Genomic DNA, 16503 nt, shown 5'->3' with positions numbered 1-16503 from the left:
GGCCCAATGCTCTAACCACTAGGCTACCTGTCATCCCAATAATCAATAATGGCTGTTGATACCGAAAAAGCTTTTGAACGACTTGAATGGCAAGTTCTATTCGAAGATTTCAACTTTCCAGCTGAAATAATACATTTAATAAAAATATTATACAAATGCCCTAAAGCAAAAGTATACACAAATAATACTGTATCTGATGAAATTGCTTTAGAAAGTGGCACAAGACAGGGATGTCCTCTCTCCACACTTCGATTTGCACTGGCAATTGAACCGCTTGCTGAAAGAACTAGACCGGACCCAAACATAACATGTATCAGTATTGGTAAACATGAATATAAACTAAACTTATTTGCAGATGATCTCCTGATATACCTGACCAATATTGAAAAATCAATACCCCCCCTTTGCAAAAAATATTTTCAAAATATCAAGATATAAAAACAAATAATGAAAATAGGAAAAAGAAAATAATAACTGACGATCTACAGCAATCCTTTAAGCGGACCACAAAAATATTAAACACTTAGGATGCTTAATAAGTGACAACAAAAAAGCAAATATCTAAAAATAACTTTATTCCATTACTGAACCATATCAAAATATATTTAATTTAATAGAACCATCTTCCCATAAATCTCCCATAAAGAATTAACCTCTATAGAATGGCATGGCTCCTAAAGTTTTTATGTTTATTTTCGGTATCGCCAATTACCCCACCGAAGACATTCTTTAAAAAATTGATAGAATAAAAAGGGAAGCTGCATATCTTCCTAAGTCTGCATGTGGTTTTAACCTTCCAGACTTGGAAATGTATCAAATCGCTACCCAAGGCTTTCCTTGCGACATATAGTTAAATGCACTAAAGAGGAACAATGGGCACATATTGAAGATATGCTTAGCTTTATCAAAGGATAAGGCTAAAAAGATTAATAACTTCAATGTTAAGAACACCATAACAATATGGAAGAAATTAAAGGTATTCAACAAGAACCAATATCACAACCTTATGGAACAATCCTTTGATAGCTTTTCAGACTTCACCAATAAATTGGTCCACATGGAAAACTAAAGGCATAGAAACTATATATATATATATAGAAACTATATATATGTGGGATGCAGCTGTGTATATATATATATATATATAGCTGCATCCCACTGCTGGCTTGCTTCTGAAGCTAAGCAGGGTTGGCCCTGGTCAGTCCCTGGATGGTAGACCAGATGCTGCTGGAAGTGGTGTTGGAGGGCCAGTAGGAGGCACTCTTTCCTCTGGTCTAAAAAATATCCCAATGCCCTAGGGCTGTGATTGGGGACACTGCCCTGTGTAGGGTGCGGTCTTTCGGATGGGATGTTAAACGGGTGTCCTGACTATCTGAGATCATTAAAGATCCCATTGCACTTATCGTAAGAGTAGGGGTGTTAAAACCTGTTGAGGACAGGTGTTCCAATAGCGGTATTTTTAACGTAAAAATGCGATAATATTCCAACCGGACAATAGCGTATTCATTCCAGGAGAAAACGGCACACTCGCAGATCACCAAGTCCTTTGTCCATAGGCAGTCCACTCATTGACTGAGCTACTATTCTCTGCCCAGTAACAGGAGAATGATGGAAAAACTTTCTGAAGGCTGTTGACAGCCAATGGACGCCTTAGGAAGTGTAACTTGACCCCACAGACACTAGTTTCGATAGGGATTCAAAAGAAGAACTACAATTCTCAGATCTCCCACTTCCTGGTTGGATTTTTTCTCAGGTTTTTGCCTGCCATATGAGTTCTGTTATACTCACAGACATCATTCAAACAGTTTTAGAAACTTCAGAGTGTTTTCTATCCAAATCTACTAATAATATGCATATTCTAGATTCTGGGCCGAGTAGTAACCAGTTTAATTTGGGTATGTTTTTCATCCGGCCGTGGAAATACTGCCCCCTACACCTTAACAGGTTTTAACCCCGGTGTCCTGGCTAAATTCCCAATCTGGCCCTCATACCATCACGGCCACCTAATCATCCCCAGCTTACAATTGGCTCATTCATCCCCCTCCTATCCCCTGAAACTATTCCCCAGGTTGTCGCTGTAAATGAGAATGTGTTCCCAGTCAATTTACCTGGTAAAATAAAGAAATATGACTTGCTAATAGGAAATACATGTATTTCCATGACAGCTTTAAAAAAACTATTTTGGATTGACCAATGTAGATATTTTCTTTGTAACTTATTTCCCCCCAAAAATGAGCCATCTTGAGGGAATCCTATTTGAGTCAGAAAAGGATATACATATGATAGGTAAACTATACAACACCTTGCAGAGAGCCTATCCAACTGACAATCTGCCATTTGCACACACTGTATATAGACTTTCTTTTTTTCTGTTGTGTTATTGACTGTATGCTTGTATTTTCCATGTGTAACTCTGTGTTGTTGTTTGTGTCGCACTGTTTTGCTTTATCTTGGCCAGGTCGCAGTTGTAAATGAGAACTTGTTCTCAACTAGCCTACCTGTTTAAATAAAGGTGAAATAAAACATAAAATAAAAAATCTCTTAGAAAAAAATATAAACTCTTGGAGCCAAGACTTAAAAAGAACTGATATTGGCTCAAGATGGAGGGCATGTTGGAACATAACTAACGAGATTACAGTTAACGAAAATGTACGTTTAATCCAGTATAAATTAATGTAAGTAATTTTTTACAAGAGACAAAATTCACAAATTCTACAGCACAATGGCAGGCAGAGTCATGTATTAAGTGTAAAACTAATAATTACTCAATAATCCATGTATTCTGTGGATATTATAAAGTCCCAAAGTTATGAGCAGAGTGTCAGAAGTATTACAATGTAAAATGTACTTTATATCCTTCAGTCTGCATATTTCAAGACTAGTGCTGAGCAATTAGTGCTTTTTGAGTTCGGTTCGGTTTCGGTTCGATTATAAAAAAAAATATCATGTTTTCGGTTTTGATTATTTTTCTAAACATTAAATGTTATATGTGGGTTGAATGCTGTAACAACACAGAAAAAAACAATTAATAAAAGTCCCATTTTGGAAGTGACTGCTCGTTACTGTTTATCACTTATTAACCATCATTTATTTACATTACTTTAGGCCTACTTTCATAAAATGTAGGCCTAAACAGATGTCGGTCAATAAATTGTTTAAAAACTGAAAAATAACCAAAATATCGGTTAATGGCTCAGCAGTATAATCAAGATATGGCATATGAGGGTGCAATGACATACCATATGGGTTGGATGATACTTTCCTTGTCAATCATCATTAAAAAACACATACTTAAAAACTGGAAATCAACCAATCCTCCGCCATTAACGCATTTTTATTAACTAAAAATGTAAAGTGCGTGGGCTATGGAATGAAAGAAAATGGTGCAGTTTGAGGCCATGTGGCTTGAAGTGACGCAGGCACTGGAGATGTGGGTGTGTGCTAGCTAGTGGGTCTGGGCAGGTGTGATGTAGTTGATGTTTGTATAATGTTGTCATTTGTATGTGTATGTTTTGTGTTGTTTATAAAATACACAATAGAATCTTGAAACAAAAAATAAAAGATCCAATAAAGGTATTTGACATCTGGGCTGGAATTAAAGCCTCTCTGTAGCATTTATCCATGACAGTTATATCTTAATGTAAGCTAGGCTAGTTGGTTAGTGAACAGGCTACCAAGAGCTGTACCTCATTCCCATCAGGTTGCATGCCATTTTGCCATATAACCCACAGGTAACTATTAGTGCTGAGCGACTAACCGACATTTAGTTTTTTGGGGGCGGGGTTAACCGAGGTCGGTTCAGTTACCTGTACTTCAATTCCATTTAGTTCCGTTTTTGTGAGCCTAAAGCCCCCTTTCTCATGAGAGAAATCAAATTATTCACCAGAGAATGGGACGCTGGGCTGAAGAGAGGTTTAGTTTTCATTAAAGAAATATTCCGCATAGTTCAGCCCAGAAACGTTGTAATTAACTACAATGACCATGATCCATTGCGCCTTTTCCGGCTCGGACATAGATGGATACACTTACACTCTAACGCCTACTAAATTAGGTTAGATACAGACAGAACGCAGAGACGAACAGATAGCATTCGAGATGAATGTACACAACACAAGGAAGAAAGATATGGATATTGACAGATCGTGAAATTATGCCTTAAGTACTTTGAAGAACTAGTAAAATGATTTAATCAGACAGCTTCGCAGGCTAGCCTAGCTAAATAGATGACAGTACAGTATTGGGAGCAGAGAGAACGTTGTCTGGCCGTTTGGCAGCTACTTCCAGAGCAGCGATGAGATGATGACTTTTAAGGAATGAAAAATAATAGTCATCAAATAACAGCTAAGTAATATACACAACATAAATATTTTATTATTTCATAGTAATTTTCTATTGATGTCAACCCAATGTGGAACTGACAGAGACAATGTAATATTTTAAATGTTTTGGCAATTTAATGAATGTTAACTATTTTGGGCTTTGGAATTTCCATTAAAAAGCTCTAAAATTATATTTTTTATGCAATTAATGTTTAAAAAATAATTAAAATCGAAAACGGTGTTTATTTTTAATAATGAATAGTGAACCAAAACCAAACTTACCTCAGAGAGCACTAGTCACTCAGCACTAGTAAAGGGCATTCAGTAATTGAATTACCGCTTTACGTGCACGTTTACGCCAACAATGAGCGTTCACACATATGCTCACCGTTACCGAAGAGTGTTACGTGGCGAGGGAATTTTTTTTTGCTCTTCATTAAGTATTCACACACCTTGGCTTTTTCCACGTTTAAAATTGATTAAATTGAGATGTTTGTGTCACTGGCCTACAGACAATACCCTATAATGTGGAAGTGGAATACTTTTTTGTTCGATTTTTTGTATTTTTACAAATGAATTAAAATGAAAAGCTGAAATGTTTTGAGTCAGTAAGTATTCAACCCCTTTGTTATGGTAAGCCTAAATATGTTCAGGAGTACAAATTTGCTTAACAAGTCATATAATAAGTTGCATGGACTGAAATAATAGTTTAGCATAATTGTTATAATGACTAACTCCTCTCTGTACCCCACATACAATTACAGTGCATTTGGAAAGCATTCAGACCCCTTGACTTTTTCCACATTTTGTTACAGCTTTATTCTAAAATGTATTTAATCGTTTCCCCCCCATCAATCTACACACAATACCCCATAATGACAAAGCAAAAACAGTTTTTTAGACATTTTTGCAAACGTATAAATAATAATAAAAAGCTAAAATAATGTACTTTGCTCCATTAATCTTTCCCTCAATCCTGACTTTTCTCCCAGTCCCTGCTGCTGAAAAACATCCCCACAGCATGATGCTGCCACCACCATGCTTCACCGTAGGGATGGTGCCAGGTTTCCTCCAGATGTGACGCTGGACCAGAGAATCTTGTTTCTCATGATCAAAGTCCTTTAGGTGCCTCTTGGCAAACTCCAAGTGGGCTGTCATGTGCCTTTTACTGAGTGGCTTCCGTCTGGCCACTCTAACATAAAAGCAAGATTGGTGGAGTGCTACAGAGATGGTTGTCCTTCTGGAAGGTTCTCCCATCTCCACAGAGGAACTCTAGAGCTCTGTCAGAGTGACCATCGGGTTCTTGGTCACCTCCCTTACCAAGGCCCTTCTGCCCCTATTGCTCAGTTTGTCTGGGCGGCCAGCTCTAGGAAGAGTCTTGGTGGTCCCAAACTTCTTCCATTTAAGAATGATGGAGGTCACTGTGTTCTTGGAGAACTTCAATGCTGCATAAATGTTTTGGTACCCTTCCCCAGATCTGTGCCTTGACACAATCCTGTCTCTGAACTTTACAGACAATTCCTTCCACCTCATGGCTTGGTTTTTGCTCTGACATGCACTGTCAACTGTGGGACCTAGACAGGTATGTGCACCCCCCAATTATTACATATATAAAAAAAATGTAACCATTATTTAACTAGGCAAGTCAGTTAAGAACAAATTCTTATTTACAATGACGGCCTACCGGGGAACAGTGGGTTGTTCAGGGGCAGAACGACAGACTTTTACCTTGTCAGCTCGGGGATTCAATCCAGCAACCTTACGGTTACTGGCCCAATGCTCTAACCACAGCCGCCCCAAATTGTCCAATCATTTGAAGTTGTAGAAACATCCCAAGGATGATCAATGGAAACAGGATGTACCTGATCTCAATTTCGAGTCTCATAGCAAAGGTTCTGAATACCTGTTTTTGCTTTGTCATTATGGGTTATTGTGTGTAGATTTGAGGGAAAAAATGTATTTAATTAATTTTAGAATAAGGCTGTAACGTAACAAAAAGTGGAAAAAGTCAAAGGGTTGAATACTTTCCGAATGCACTGTATCTGTAAAGTCCCTCAGTCAAGCAGTGAATGTCAAACAGATTAAACCACAAAAACCAGGGAGGTTTTCCAGTGCCTCATAAAGAAGGGCACCTATTGGTAGATGGGTAAAAATAAAACGCAGACATTGAATATCCCTTTTAGCATGGTGAAGTTATTAATTACACTTTGGATGGTGTATCAATTAACCCAGTCACTACAAAGACAGAGGCGTCCTTCCTAACTCAATTTCCGCAGAGAAAGGAAACCAATGGTGAGGCCAATGGTGAATTTAAAACAGTTACAGAGTTTAATGGCTGTGATAGGAGAAAACTGAGGATGGTTCAACAACATTGTAGTTACTCCACAACACTAACTTCATTGACAAAGTGAAAGAAAGTAAGCCTGTACAAAATACAAATATTCCAAAACATACATACTGTTTGCAACAAGGCACTAAAGTAATACTGCAAAACAATGTGGCAAATAAATTCGCTTTTGTCCTGAATATAAAGTGTTATGAAAATCCAATAAAACCATTACTGAGTACCACTCTCCATATTTTCAAGCATAGTGGTGGCTGCATCATGTTATGGGTATTCTTGTAATCGTTAAGGACTTGGGAGTTTTTCAGGATAAAAAAGAAATGGAGCTAAGCACAGGCAAAATCCTAGAGTAAAACATGGTTCAGTCTGCTTCCCACCAGACACTAGGAGATTAATTCACCTTTCAGCAGGACAATAACCTAAAACACAAGGCCAAATCTACACTGGAATTGCTTGCCAAGATGACAGTGAATGTTCCTGAGTGGCCAAGTTACAGTTTTGACTTACATTTACTTGAAAATCTATGGAAAGACCTGAAAATGGTTGTCTAGCAATGATCAACAACCAATTTGACAGAGCTTGAAGAATTTAGAAAATGATCATGGGCAAGTGTTGCACAATCCAGGTGTGGAAAGCTCTTGAGACTTACCCAGAAAGATTCACAGCTGATATTGCTACCAGAGGTGTTTCTACAAAGTGACTCAGGGGTGTGAATACTTATGTAAATTAGATATTTCTGTATTTCATTTTCAATAAATTTGCTACAATTTCAAAAAAAAATATTTTCACTGTCATTATGTGGTATTGTGTGTAGATAGGTGAGATTATTATTTTTTGAATCAATTTTGAATTCAGGTTGTAACACAACAAAATTATGAATAAATCAAGGGGTATGAATACTTTCTGAAGGCACTGTATATGTCCAAATTGTACAATATATTAACCTTATATCATAGCCTACTAATAACATTTGCATTATTAACTATGCATTTATTCTCTTTCCAATCCAAGGAGGGAAATGTGGTGTAGATATTGGGTGGGGGGACAATTTTCAGACGGGGGACATTACTTATTATGCCTCTCTTGAGTGGTATATGGAGGGATATTTTTAAAGGACAGTATAAGTGGAAAGATAAGTCATCACCTTCATTAATGAAATAATTTCCAGACAAATATTAAGAAGACAAGATGAATACTGAGTTGTATTATAATGATGCAGACATGCATATTTATGTATAGTAAGAAGACTGAGTTTTATTATAATGATGATCATAAATATTTACATATAAAAAAGTTTCTGCAATACTACAGTTTGACATGGCTTTATGGTCTCTCTTGAGGGATATTTTTGAAAACACTAAGTGGAAGGATAAGTCACCGTCAGCAATGAAATTATTTCAAGGCAAATATTAAGAAGACACAAAAGAGGAAGACTGAGTATAATGATGCACATTCATATTTACATAGGATATCATCTACTAAGTTGATCATACATTTACTATTACGTTTTGTAGTTTTCCTAGTTTAAAGGTGGAAGACACACTTGGGGGACTGAGCTAAAAGATACCTTACAGTATATTTAGAGTCCTGATATTCAGTCTAACAAACAGCTGTCAGGGGAGTCTATATTGAAACTGTAAATTAGGAGGTTGCTGATAGAGACTGGACTTTTCTAGGAGTCAGACAGTAGCTGGACTCTGAAGATGGCTGACAGTAGCTGGACTGGACTAAACTTGGAAGGCAGGCAGTGACTGGGCTCTGAAGGTGGCTGACAGAGACTGGACTTTACCTTTTTCGGATGTGGACAGTGGCTGGGCTCTGAAGGTGGCTGACAGAGACTGGACTTTTCTAGGAGGCAGACAGTAGCTGGGCTCTGAAGGTGATTGGCAGAGCCTGGACTGGAATTTGAAAGTCTGGGCTAAACTTGGAAGAAGGCAGACATTGGCTGGGCTCTGAAGGTGGCTGACAGAACGGGCTTGACCTGTCTAGGAGGCAGACGGCTACTAAAACAAACAATTGGAAAACAAGACTGTCTTATGTTGTAGCAACTAAACTGTCCCTTAGTGGTACAGCGTGCTCACTCCCTGGATGTTGTGTGCTCAAGGTTGTATTTGTTCTCAGTAGTTTTTTTAATTAGTATATATTTTTTGCCCCAATTTTGTGTTATCCAATTGCGATACAATTACGTTCTTGTCTCATCGCTGCAACTCCCCAATGGGCTTGAGAGGCAAAGGTCGAGTCATGTGTCCTCCGAAACATGACCTGCCAAACTGCTTCTTAACACCCACCCACTTAACCTGGAAGCCAGCTGAACCAATGTGTCGGGGGAAACACTGTTCAACTGACGACCGAAGTCAGCATGCAGGTGCCCGGCCCACCACAAGGAGTCACTAGATCGTGATTAGCCAAGTAAATTCCGCTACCTCGGTTGGGTCTGAGGTGCAGGAAGTGGAGAGCAAATGTCTTATCTGCCTGCGTGTGGGGTATGTGGTGGCTGCCTGGGCGTGGGGTATGTGGTGGCTGCCTGGGCGTGGGGTATGCGGTGGCTGTCTGGGGTTGGGTATGAGGTGGCTGCCTGGGCGTGGGGTATGCGGTGGCTGCCTGGGCGTGGGGTATGAGGTGGCTGCCTGGGCGTGGGTTATGCGGTGGCTGCCTGGGCGTGGGGTATGAGGTGGCTGCCTGGGCGTGGGGTATGAGGTGGCTGCCTGGGCGTGGGGTATGCGGTGGCTGCCTGGGCGTGGGTTATGCGGTGGCTGCCTGGGCGTGGGTTATGCGGTGGCTGCCTGGGCGTGGGGTATGCGGTGGCTGCCTGGGCGTGGGGTATGCGGTGGCTGCCTGGGCGTGGGGTATGAGGTGGCTGCCTGGGCGTGGGGTATGAGGTGGCTGCCTGGGCGTGGGGTATGCGGTGGCTGCCTGGGCGTAGGGTATGAGGTGGCTGCCTGGGCGTGGGTTATGCGGTGGCTGCCTGGGCGTGGGGTATGAGGTGGCTGCCTGGGCGTGGGGTATGAGGTGGCTGCCTGGGCGTGGGGTATGCGGTGGCTGCCTGGGCGTGGGGTATGCGGTGGCTGCCTGGGCGTGGGGTATGTGGTGGCTGCCTGGGCGTGGGGTATGTGGTGGCTGCCTGGGCGTGGGGTATGAGGTGGCTGCCTGGTCGTGGGGTATGCGGTGGCTGCCTGGGCGTGGGGTATGCGGTGGCTGCCTGGGCGTGGGGTATGAGGTGGCTGCCTGGGCGTGGGGTATGCGGTGGCTGCCTGGGCGTGGGGTATGAGGTGGCTGCCTGGGAGTGGGGTATGCGGTGGCTGCCTGGGCGTGGGGTATGCGGTGGCTGCCTGGGCGTGGGGTATGAGGTGGCTGCCTGGGCGTGGGGTATGCGGTGGCTGCCTGGGCGTGGGGTATGAGGTGGCTGCCTGGGCGTGGGGTATGCGGTGGCTGCCTGGGCGTGGGGTATGCGGTGGCTGCCCACATCCAACCCGGCTCCTGTGCGATCTGTCGCCAGTTACGGGAGGCTACTTGAAGAGAGCGGTTCGGTGGGTACTCCCTGCTGCTTCTGTCTGCCTCGGTCAAGCACCGCTTGCCTCTCTTCCCAGACTTGTTGATGAAGGTCCGGTCCCACTGCTGTGATCCGGTCCTACGTGGACTTTCGAGACCGGGCTAGCTAAACGAGCGCTGCATAGCATGCTAGCCAGTTTAGCTAACTCGCAGAGGTGAGCTAGCTATTCTTGCCTCCTCATTCTAGACTTACGTGCCCTCAGCTAGCACGTCAGAGTCTACAAACTCAGAATGCTCACGAGCTGCCGGCTACTATAGCGATTGGCTGGTGGCGGCAGACTCGAGTGGCCAAGCAGTGTTACACACATCCATGCTACTTTCAGACACATCTGTAGTGGTGTGGAAATGATCCAACCATTACGTAGAAATTTAATAATGAACTACATTTATCAATCTGATTCCAATATTATGTGAATAAATGCAACAGGCCGTGTACGTCTCTGGAGGATCGAGTCGAGGTAGCAAGCCTTGCATCACCTCTCAGTATGACTATAATGAACATGTGTCTAACTTCCACCGTTATGCAATTATTAAGAGAGTAGATACAAATAGCTAATCCTGGCAACCAATGTTCTAGCATTAACTTATTGAGGCAAGCGTATCAGCGATTTCAAGGTGGAACCCAAGCATGTGCTATTCATAGTGTATATAACAACTACCAACAGACCTACTAAATTATAAACGTATAGTCAAATAGTTATTCTGTAAAATGAGGAATGCATTTATTCAATTCAACTAATAACATTTATTAGGGATAATTATGAAAACACAGAGAGATGAAAGATCAATGACTTTATCATTTAAAAAAAATTATTGGTGAAATACTTGGGTAAGCCTGGCTTCTGTTGGCATCCATGAATACATATTCACACATCATTGAGAGATTCTGCAGTGCAGAATATCCTAGTTATCACTGTGAAATAATCTGCTTTAACTAGATTTTTTCATTGGGCCAGCTTAATACAATGCAATGAATGGTCATGGGTCACTAAGACAAACTTTCATTTCTTTACAACAAGAAATTACACATCATTAATCTACCTTAACCTGATCCTACTTTCTGATTCGGAACTTTGTGTTTGCGACGTTCTTGTTGCTCACTTGAGTCAAGCTGCGAAAAGAGGTAGAAGGCATTTTTGCAAAAGCTATTCTTTCAAGGAGGGGAGAGGGAGGGGCACACGAGAGGGGCGCATTCCATTCCAGAAGATACATGTGTTTTCTGAAATGGAATGAGGCCGGCCTTACTGCGGAGCAGGTGCTGGCATGGCTAAGGTTGCTGAGCAGCATACTGAAATTAGTGGGAGAAGGGCGTATAGACAGTGGGAGAGGGGCACATAGACAGTGGGAGAGGGGCGTATAGACAGTGGGAAAGGGGCGTATAGACAGTGGGAGAGGGGCGTATAGACAGTGGGAAAGGGGCGTATAGACAGTGGGAGAGGGGCGTATAGACAGTGGGAAAGGGGCGTATAGACAGTGGGAAAGGGGCGTATAGACAGTGGGAAAGGGGCGTATAGACAGTGGGAAAGGGGCGTATAGACAGTGGGAAAGGGGCGTATAGACAGTGGGAAAGGGGCGTATAGACAGTGGGAAAGGGGCACATAGACAGTGGGAGAGGGGCGTATAGACAGTGGGAAAGGGGCGTATAGACAGTGGGAGAGGGGCGTATAGACAGTGGGAAAGGGGCGTATAGACAGTGGGAAAGGGGCGTATAGACAGTGGGAGAGGGGCGTATAGACAGTGGGAAAGGGGCGTATAGACAGTGGGAAAGGGGCGTATAGACAGTGGGAAAGGGGCGTATAGACAGTGGGAAAGGGGCGTATAGACAGTGGGAAAGGGGCGTATAGACAGTGGGAAAGGGGCACATAGACAGTGGGAGAGGGGCGTATAGACAGTGGGAAAGGGGCGTATAGACAGTGGGAGAGGGGCGTATAGACAGTGGGAAAGGGGCGTATAGACAGTGGGAGAGGGGCGTATAGACAGTGGGAAAGGGGCGTATAGACAGTGGGAAAGGGGCGTATAGACAGTGGGAAAGGGGCGTATAGACAGTGGGAAAGGGGCGTATAGACAGTGGGAAAGGGGCGTATAGACAGTGGGAAAGGGGCGTATAGACAGTGGGAGAGGGGCGTATAGACAGCGGGAGAGGGGCGTATAGACAGCGGGAGAGGGGCGTATAGACAGCGGGAGAGGGGCGTATAGACAGCGGGAGAGGGGCGTATAGACAGCGGGAGAGGGGCGTATAGACAGCGGGAGAGGGGCGTATAGACAGCGGGAGAGGGGCGTATAGACAGCGGGAGAGGGGCGTATAGACAGCGGGAGAGGGGCGTAGAGACAGCGGGTGAAGGGCGTAGAGACAGCGGGTGAAGGGCGTAGAGACAGCGGGTGAAGGGCGTATAGACAGCGGGAGAGGGGCGTATAGACAGCGGGTGAAGGGCGTAGAGACAGCGGGTGAAGGGCGTAGAGACAGCGGGTGAAGGGCGTAGAGACAGCGGGTGAAGGGACAGTGCGGCTGTCAACAGTGCAGCTGAGCGGAGGAGGTGCAGGGCATCCACTTGATTTTTATTGATTTTAAATCAATTATTGGGGGGGATGAATCGACCTGTTCTGAATGTTGGGAGGGACATATCTCCCCTGTCAATTACAAGCATCATTTACTTTACTTTTCTATGAACTTTGATACCTTTTCAAAAAGTGGTTTATTGCCCACCTTCCCTACAGAATCCCATGCTCCATCCATGACAGTGTGGGGGTCCAGAGTGAAGCGCTGCATTGGGCCTAACGTCTACACGGCTCCCCCAGATGGTGGCTGGGGCTGGGTGGTGGCGGTCTCCTTCTTCCTGGTGGAAGTGTTCACCTACGGAGTCATCAAGAGCCTGGGCATCTTCCTCCAGGACCTAATGGGGGAGTTTGGGGAGAGCAACAGCCGAGTCTCTTGGATCATCTCCATCTGTGTCTTCGTCATGGCCTTCACTGGTGAGACTAGGGGTAGCATCAGGGTCTCGGGCTGGGGTGTTTTTGGAGAGCTGCAGGGTGTTCAGGCTTTTGTTACTGGCCCAGCACTGATTGAAATAATCAGATTTGTGCTAAGCTGATGCTGGGCTAGAACGACAGGCTCAGGAGCTCAAAATAAATGCTTTTTAAGGTGACAACACTGTGATAACACTCTCAGCTACAAAAGGTCAGATGCTCTATAGGTGCTAACCAGAGATACCTGTCCCCTTTCAGCTCCTCTCGCTTCTGTGATGACCAACCGGTTTGGCTTCCAGACAGTTGTTATGATTGGTGGACTCCTCGTCTCCATAGGAACCATTGCCAGTGGCTTCACTAAATCCATCAACGAGATGTACATCACCATCGGACTCGTTGCAGGTATTAGAAACAAACACACACACACACACACACACACACACACACACACACACACACACACACACACACACACACACACACACAAATTGACCATCACAACTGTCACAGTGCTACCAGTGTTTCACCAGTGTGTGTGCGTGTGTCCTCTTCCTTCTACAGGTCTGGGGTACTCTCTGACCTTCCTGCCCACCATTACTCTCCTGTCGCAGTACTTCTCCCACCGACGCTCCCTGGTCACAGCTGTCGCCTCCACAGGAGAGTCCTTCTCTGTGTTCGCCCTCGCCCCAGGTAAAAGGTCACAAGGGGACTTGAACACTCTGCTTACTAGCTAGCAAAGTTTATCTTAAAAAACAGCTAATGTTTCAGTTTACCAACCTTCCCTTTCTCTTAATCTTACTTTTCTCAATTGCTTTTTCATTTCACATTAACCCGCATTTAGTTTTAGGTTGGATTGCAAACCCTGACCACTATTTGAAAAACTCTCCTCTCTGTTCTCCCCTCTGCTCCTCAGCCTTCTCTGCTCTGAGGGACTGTATCGGCTGGCGTTACACCCTGGTGGTGATCGGAGCTCTACAGGGCATCATCATCATATGTGGAGTTCTGCTAAGACCCATCATCATCAGACCTGGACCAGCCACGGAGACAGAAACTGATGGACTGGCTGACGAAGAGCTGAAGGCTCTGAACACACAGGAGGAGTACTACAGTAAGGAGAGGTTGTACACTAAGGGCAGTACATATGCTATGGATGGGTCTTACACACTGCAGAGGGATAGCAAGCTGGCTCATCGTTACTCCCTGAGCTCTGGAGAGTCTGAAAACTCTGAAGTTCAGTCCCTCCATCACCAGGTCCTGGAGGACGGCAGTAAGGCAGGGGAGGAGATAGAGGAGGAGGAGGCGTCTTCACAGAGGTGCTTAGGAAGCAAGGAGCAGGAGATGGAGAAGGACGAGGAGATGGAGGAGAAGGATGAGGAGCAGACACAAACACTATCCCCCCAGAAACTCCTTGACTTTTCCATGTTAAGAGAAGGCAGCTTCATCTGCTACTCTCTCTTCGGCCTTTTTGCCACATTGGGTTTCTTCGCCCCTCAGCTCTACATCATCGAGCTGAGTGTGAACCGTGGTGTGAAGCGTGACCGCGCCGCCCACATGCTCTCCGCCATGGCCTTTGCCGAGATCTTCGGCCGCCTCTCCATTGGTTGGGTGCTAGGCAGGAAGCTGTTCAGAGGCAGGAAGCCCCTGGTGCTGCTGGGATGTGTAGTTCTGCTGTGCCCGGTGCTGGTGGCCTTTACCCTGGTGTGGGAGTTCTGGGGCCTGGCCGTGTGTTGTGGGTTCTATGGGTTTTTTATAGGCACCGTGTCATCGACACATATACCCATGCTGGCAGAGGAGGATGTGGTGGGCATAGAAAGGATGTCGTCAGCTGCTGGGGTCTATGTGTTTATACAGAGCTTCGCTGGGCTGGCGGGACCACCTCTGGGAGGTAAGAGATGCATTCAGCTCTCTTTTTCACAGCCCTCTGTCATGTCACATCTCTTTTGCTCTCTCTGATATGTAGCACCAGTTTTATTTTCATTGTCATCAAAGGAAAATAACACAAACTTGCTTAATTTGTGCATCCTTTTAATGAATGAGTTTAACTTATGCAATTTATATTGTGTTCTCTCAGGTGTTCTTGTGGACCTGACTCAGAACTACGGCTCAGCGTTCTACTCCTGTGCGGTGGGTATGGGTCTAGGGGCTGTGTTCCTGGGTCTGGTACGACCAGCTAAGAGAGGCCTGCTCTGCTGCAGCACAACCAGGCCTCAGAGCATTTCGTATTATTCTGTATGTAAATCCGAGACACTACATTTACTATGATATGTTACATTTCGTACGGTATGTATTCATTTTTGGATGTCCATCATCCATATCGTATGATATGGTACAAATTACAATTCATATTTTATGTTATGAATTTGCAAAACGTATGATATGTTCTAGCTAGGTGGCCAGATTGCTAACATTAGCTAGCTCGCTAACGTTAGCTAGGCTAGGAGTTAAGGTTAAGTTTTAGGAGTTAGGCTAAATGGTTAGGGTTAGCTAAAATGGTTAAGGTTAGGTGAAGGGTTAGCTAAAAGGGTTAGGGTTTTTACTTACAGAATAATACGAAGTGCTCTGAGACCAGGTTGTGCAGCAGGAGGGGGGATCAGAACCTCCCAGAACCCATGCAGGTGGGGCCGGGAAACCCTGTACCTCAGCGAGAGGGGAAGGAGGCCCAGGACAGAGACAGACCTCAAGACTTCCTAGAAGTTGACCTTGATTTGGACCAGAAAACGTTACTGAAAAAGGCCAACAGATGACAATCTCTACTTGAAAAGACATCACAAAGGTCAGAAGGAAACCCCATAAGAGTCTGAACTGAAGTCTCAGTTAAACTAGTGCTGATTGAGATAAATCAGACAAATGTGTGAATAAAGATCTAGACTGCCACGGACTATCTATCCTGTGATTTCAGATCTGGTTTCGGGAGTCTGGAGAGTGGCTCACACTGAACAAAGGAAATCCCAATCACGGCCGGTTGTGATACAGCCTGGAATCGAACCAGGGTGTTTGTAGCGACGCCTCAAGCACTGAGATGCAGTGCCTTAGACCGCTGCGCCACTCGGGAGCCCATGAACATGAACACACTGTTTTGGCTCATGGTATTGTAAGAGAGGATACAAACAATATGTAGATGCATGAAGTCAGCTGTGAAGAAACAATAACACCATGACATCATGTTGTATTCAATTACTTTTTAAACTTCACTTTACATTTTTTAGACAAAGCAATCACTTGGTACTAATAAAAAATAAATATCCCAATAATGTGTAAAGTCATTGAAGTGCTTTGAATAGAAATGTACATTCTAGGATCTTCCTCTCATCCTAGTGTATATTCATA

The 16503-nt window shown here is 44.1% G+C and overlaps 1 protein-coding gene across 3 annotated transcripts; it reads left to right on the top strand.

Annotated features, from left to right (window-relative positions):
* Positions 1 to 3999: 3999 nt before the first annotated feature.
* Positions 4000 to 16426, top strand: LOC106610356 (monocarboxylate transporter 7). Of its 3 annotated transcripts, none has more exons than XM_014209684.2 (8): positions 4000 to 4345; positions 12928 to 13182; positions 13435 to 13578; positions 13738 to 13866; positions 14090 to 15061; positions 15248 to 15405; positions 15720 to 15949; positions 16076 to 16426. In XM_014209684.2, the coding sequence occupies exons 2-7, from the start codon at positions 12945 to 12947 to the stop codon at positions 15918 to 15920; spliced, it is 1842 nt and encodes a 613-aa protein (XP_014065159.1). In that variant the 5' UTR covers positions 4000 to 4345; positions 12928 to 12944; the 3' UTR covers positions 15921 to 15949; positions 16076 to 16426. The 3 variants fall into 3 exon arrangements, with proteins under 3 accessions (XP_014065159.1, XP_014065161.1, XP_014065150.1); XM_014209686.2 differs by lacking the exon at positions 4000 to 4345 and adding an exon at positions 5814 to 5901; XM_014209675.2 differs by lacking the exon at positions 4000 to 4345 and having other exon boundaries at positions 12609 to 13182.
* The last annotated feature ends 77 nt before the right edge of the window (positions 16427 to 16503 follow it).

The sequence above is a fragment of the Salmo salar genome, chromosome ssa01 (assembly GCF_905237065.1).
Source record: "Salmo salar chromosome ssa01, Ssal_v3.1, whole genome shotgun sequence".
Lineage (NCBI taxonomy): Eukaryota > Metazoa > Chordata > Actinopteri > Salmoniformes > Salmonidae > Salmo > Salmo salar.
Note: the sequence above shows the minus strand (reverse complement) of the source record. Positions and strands in the feature narration are given on the sequence as shown.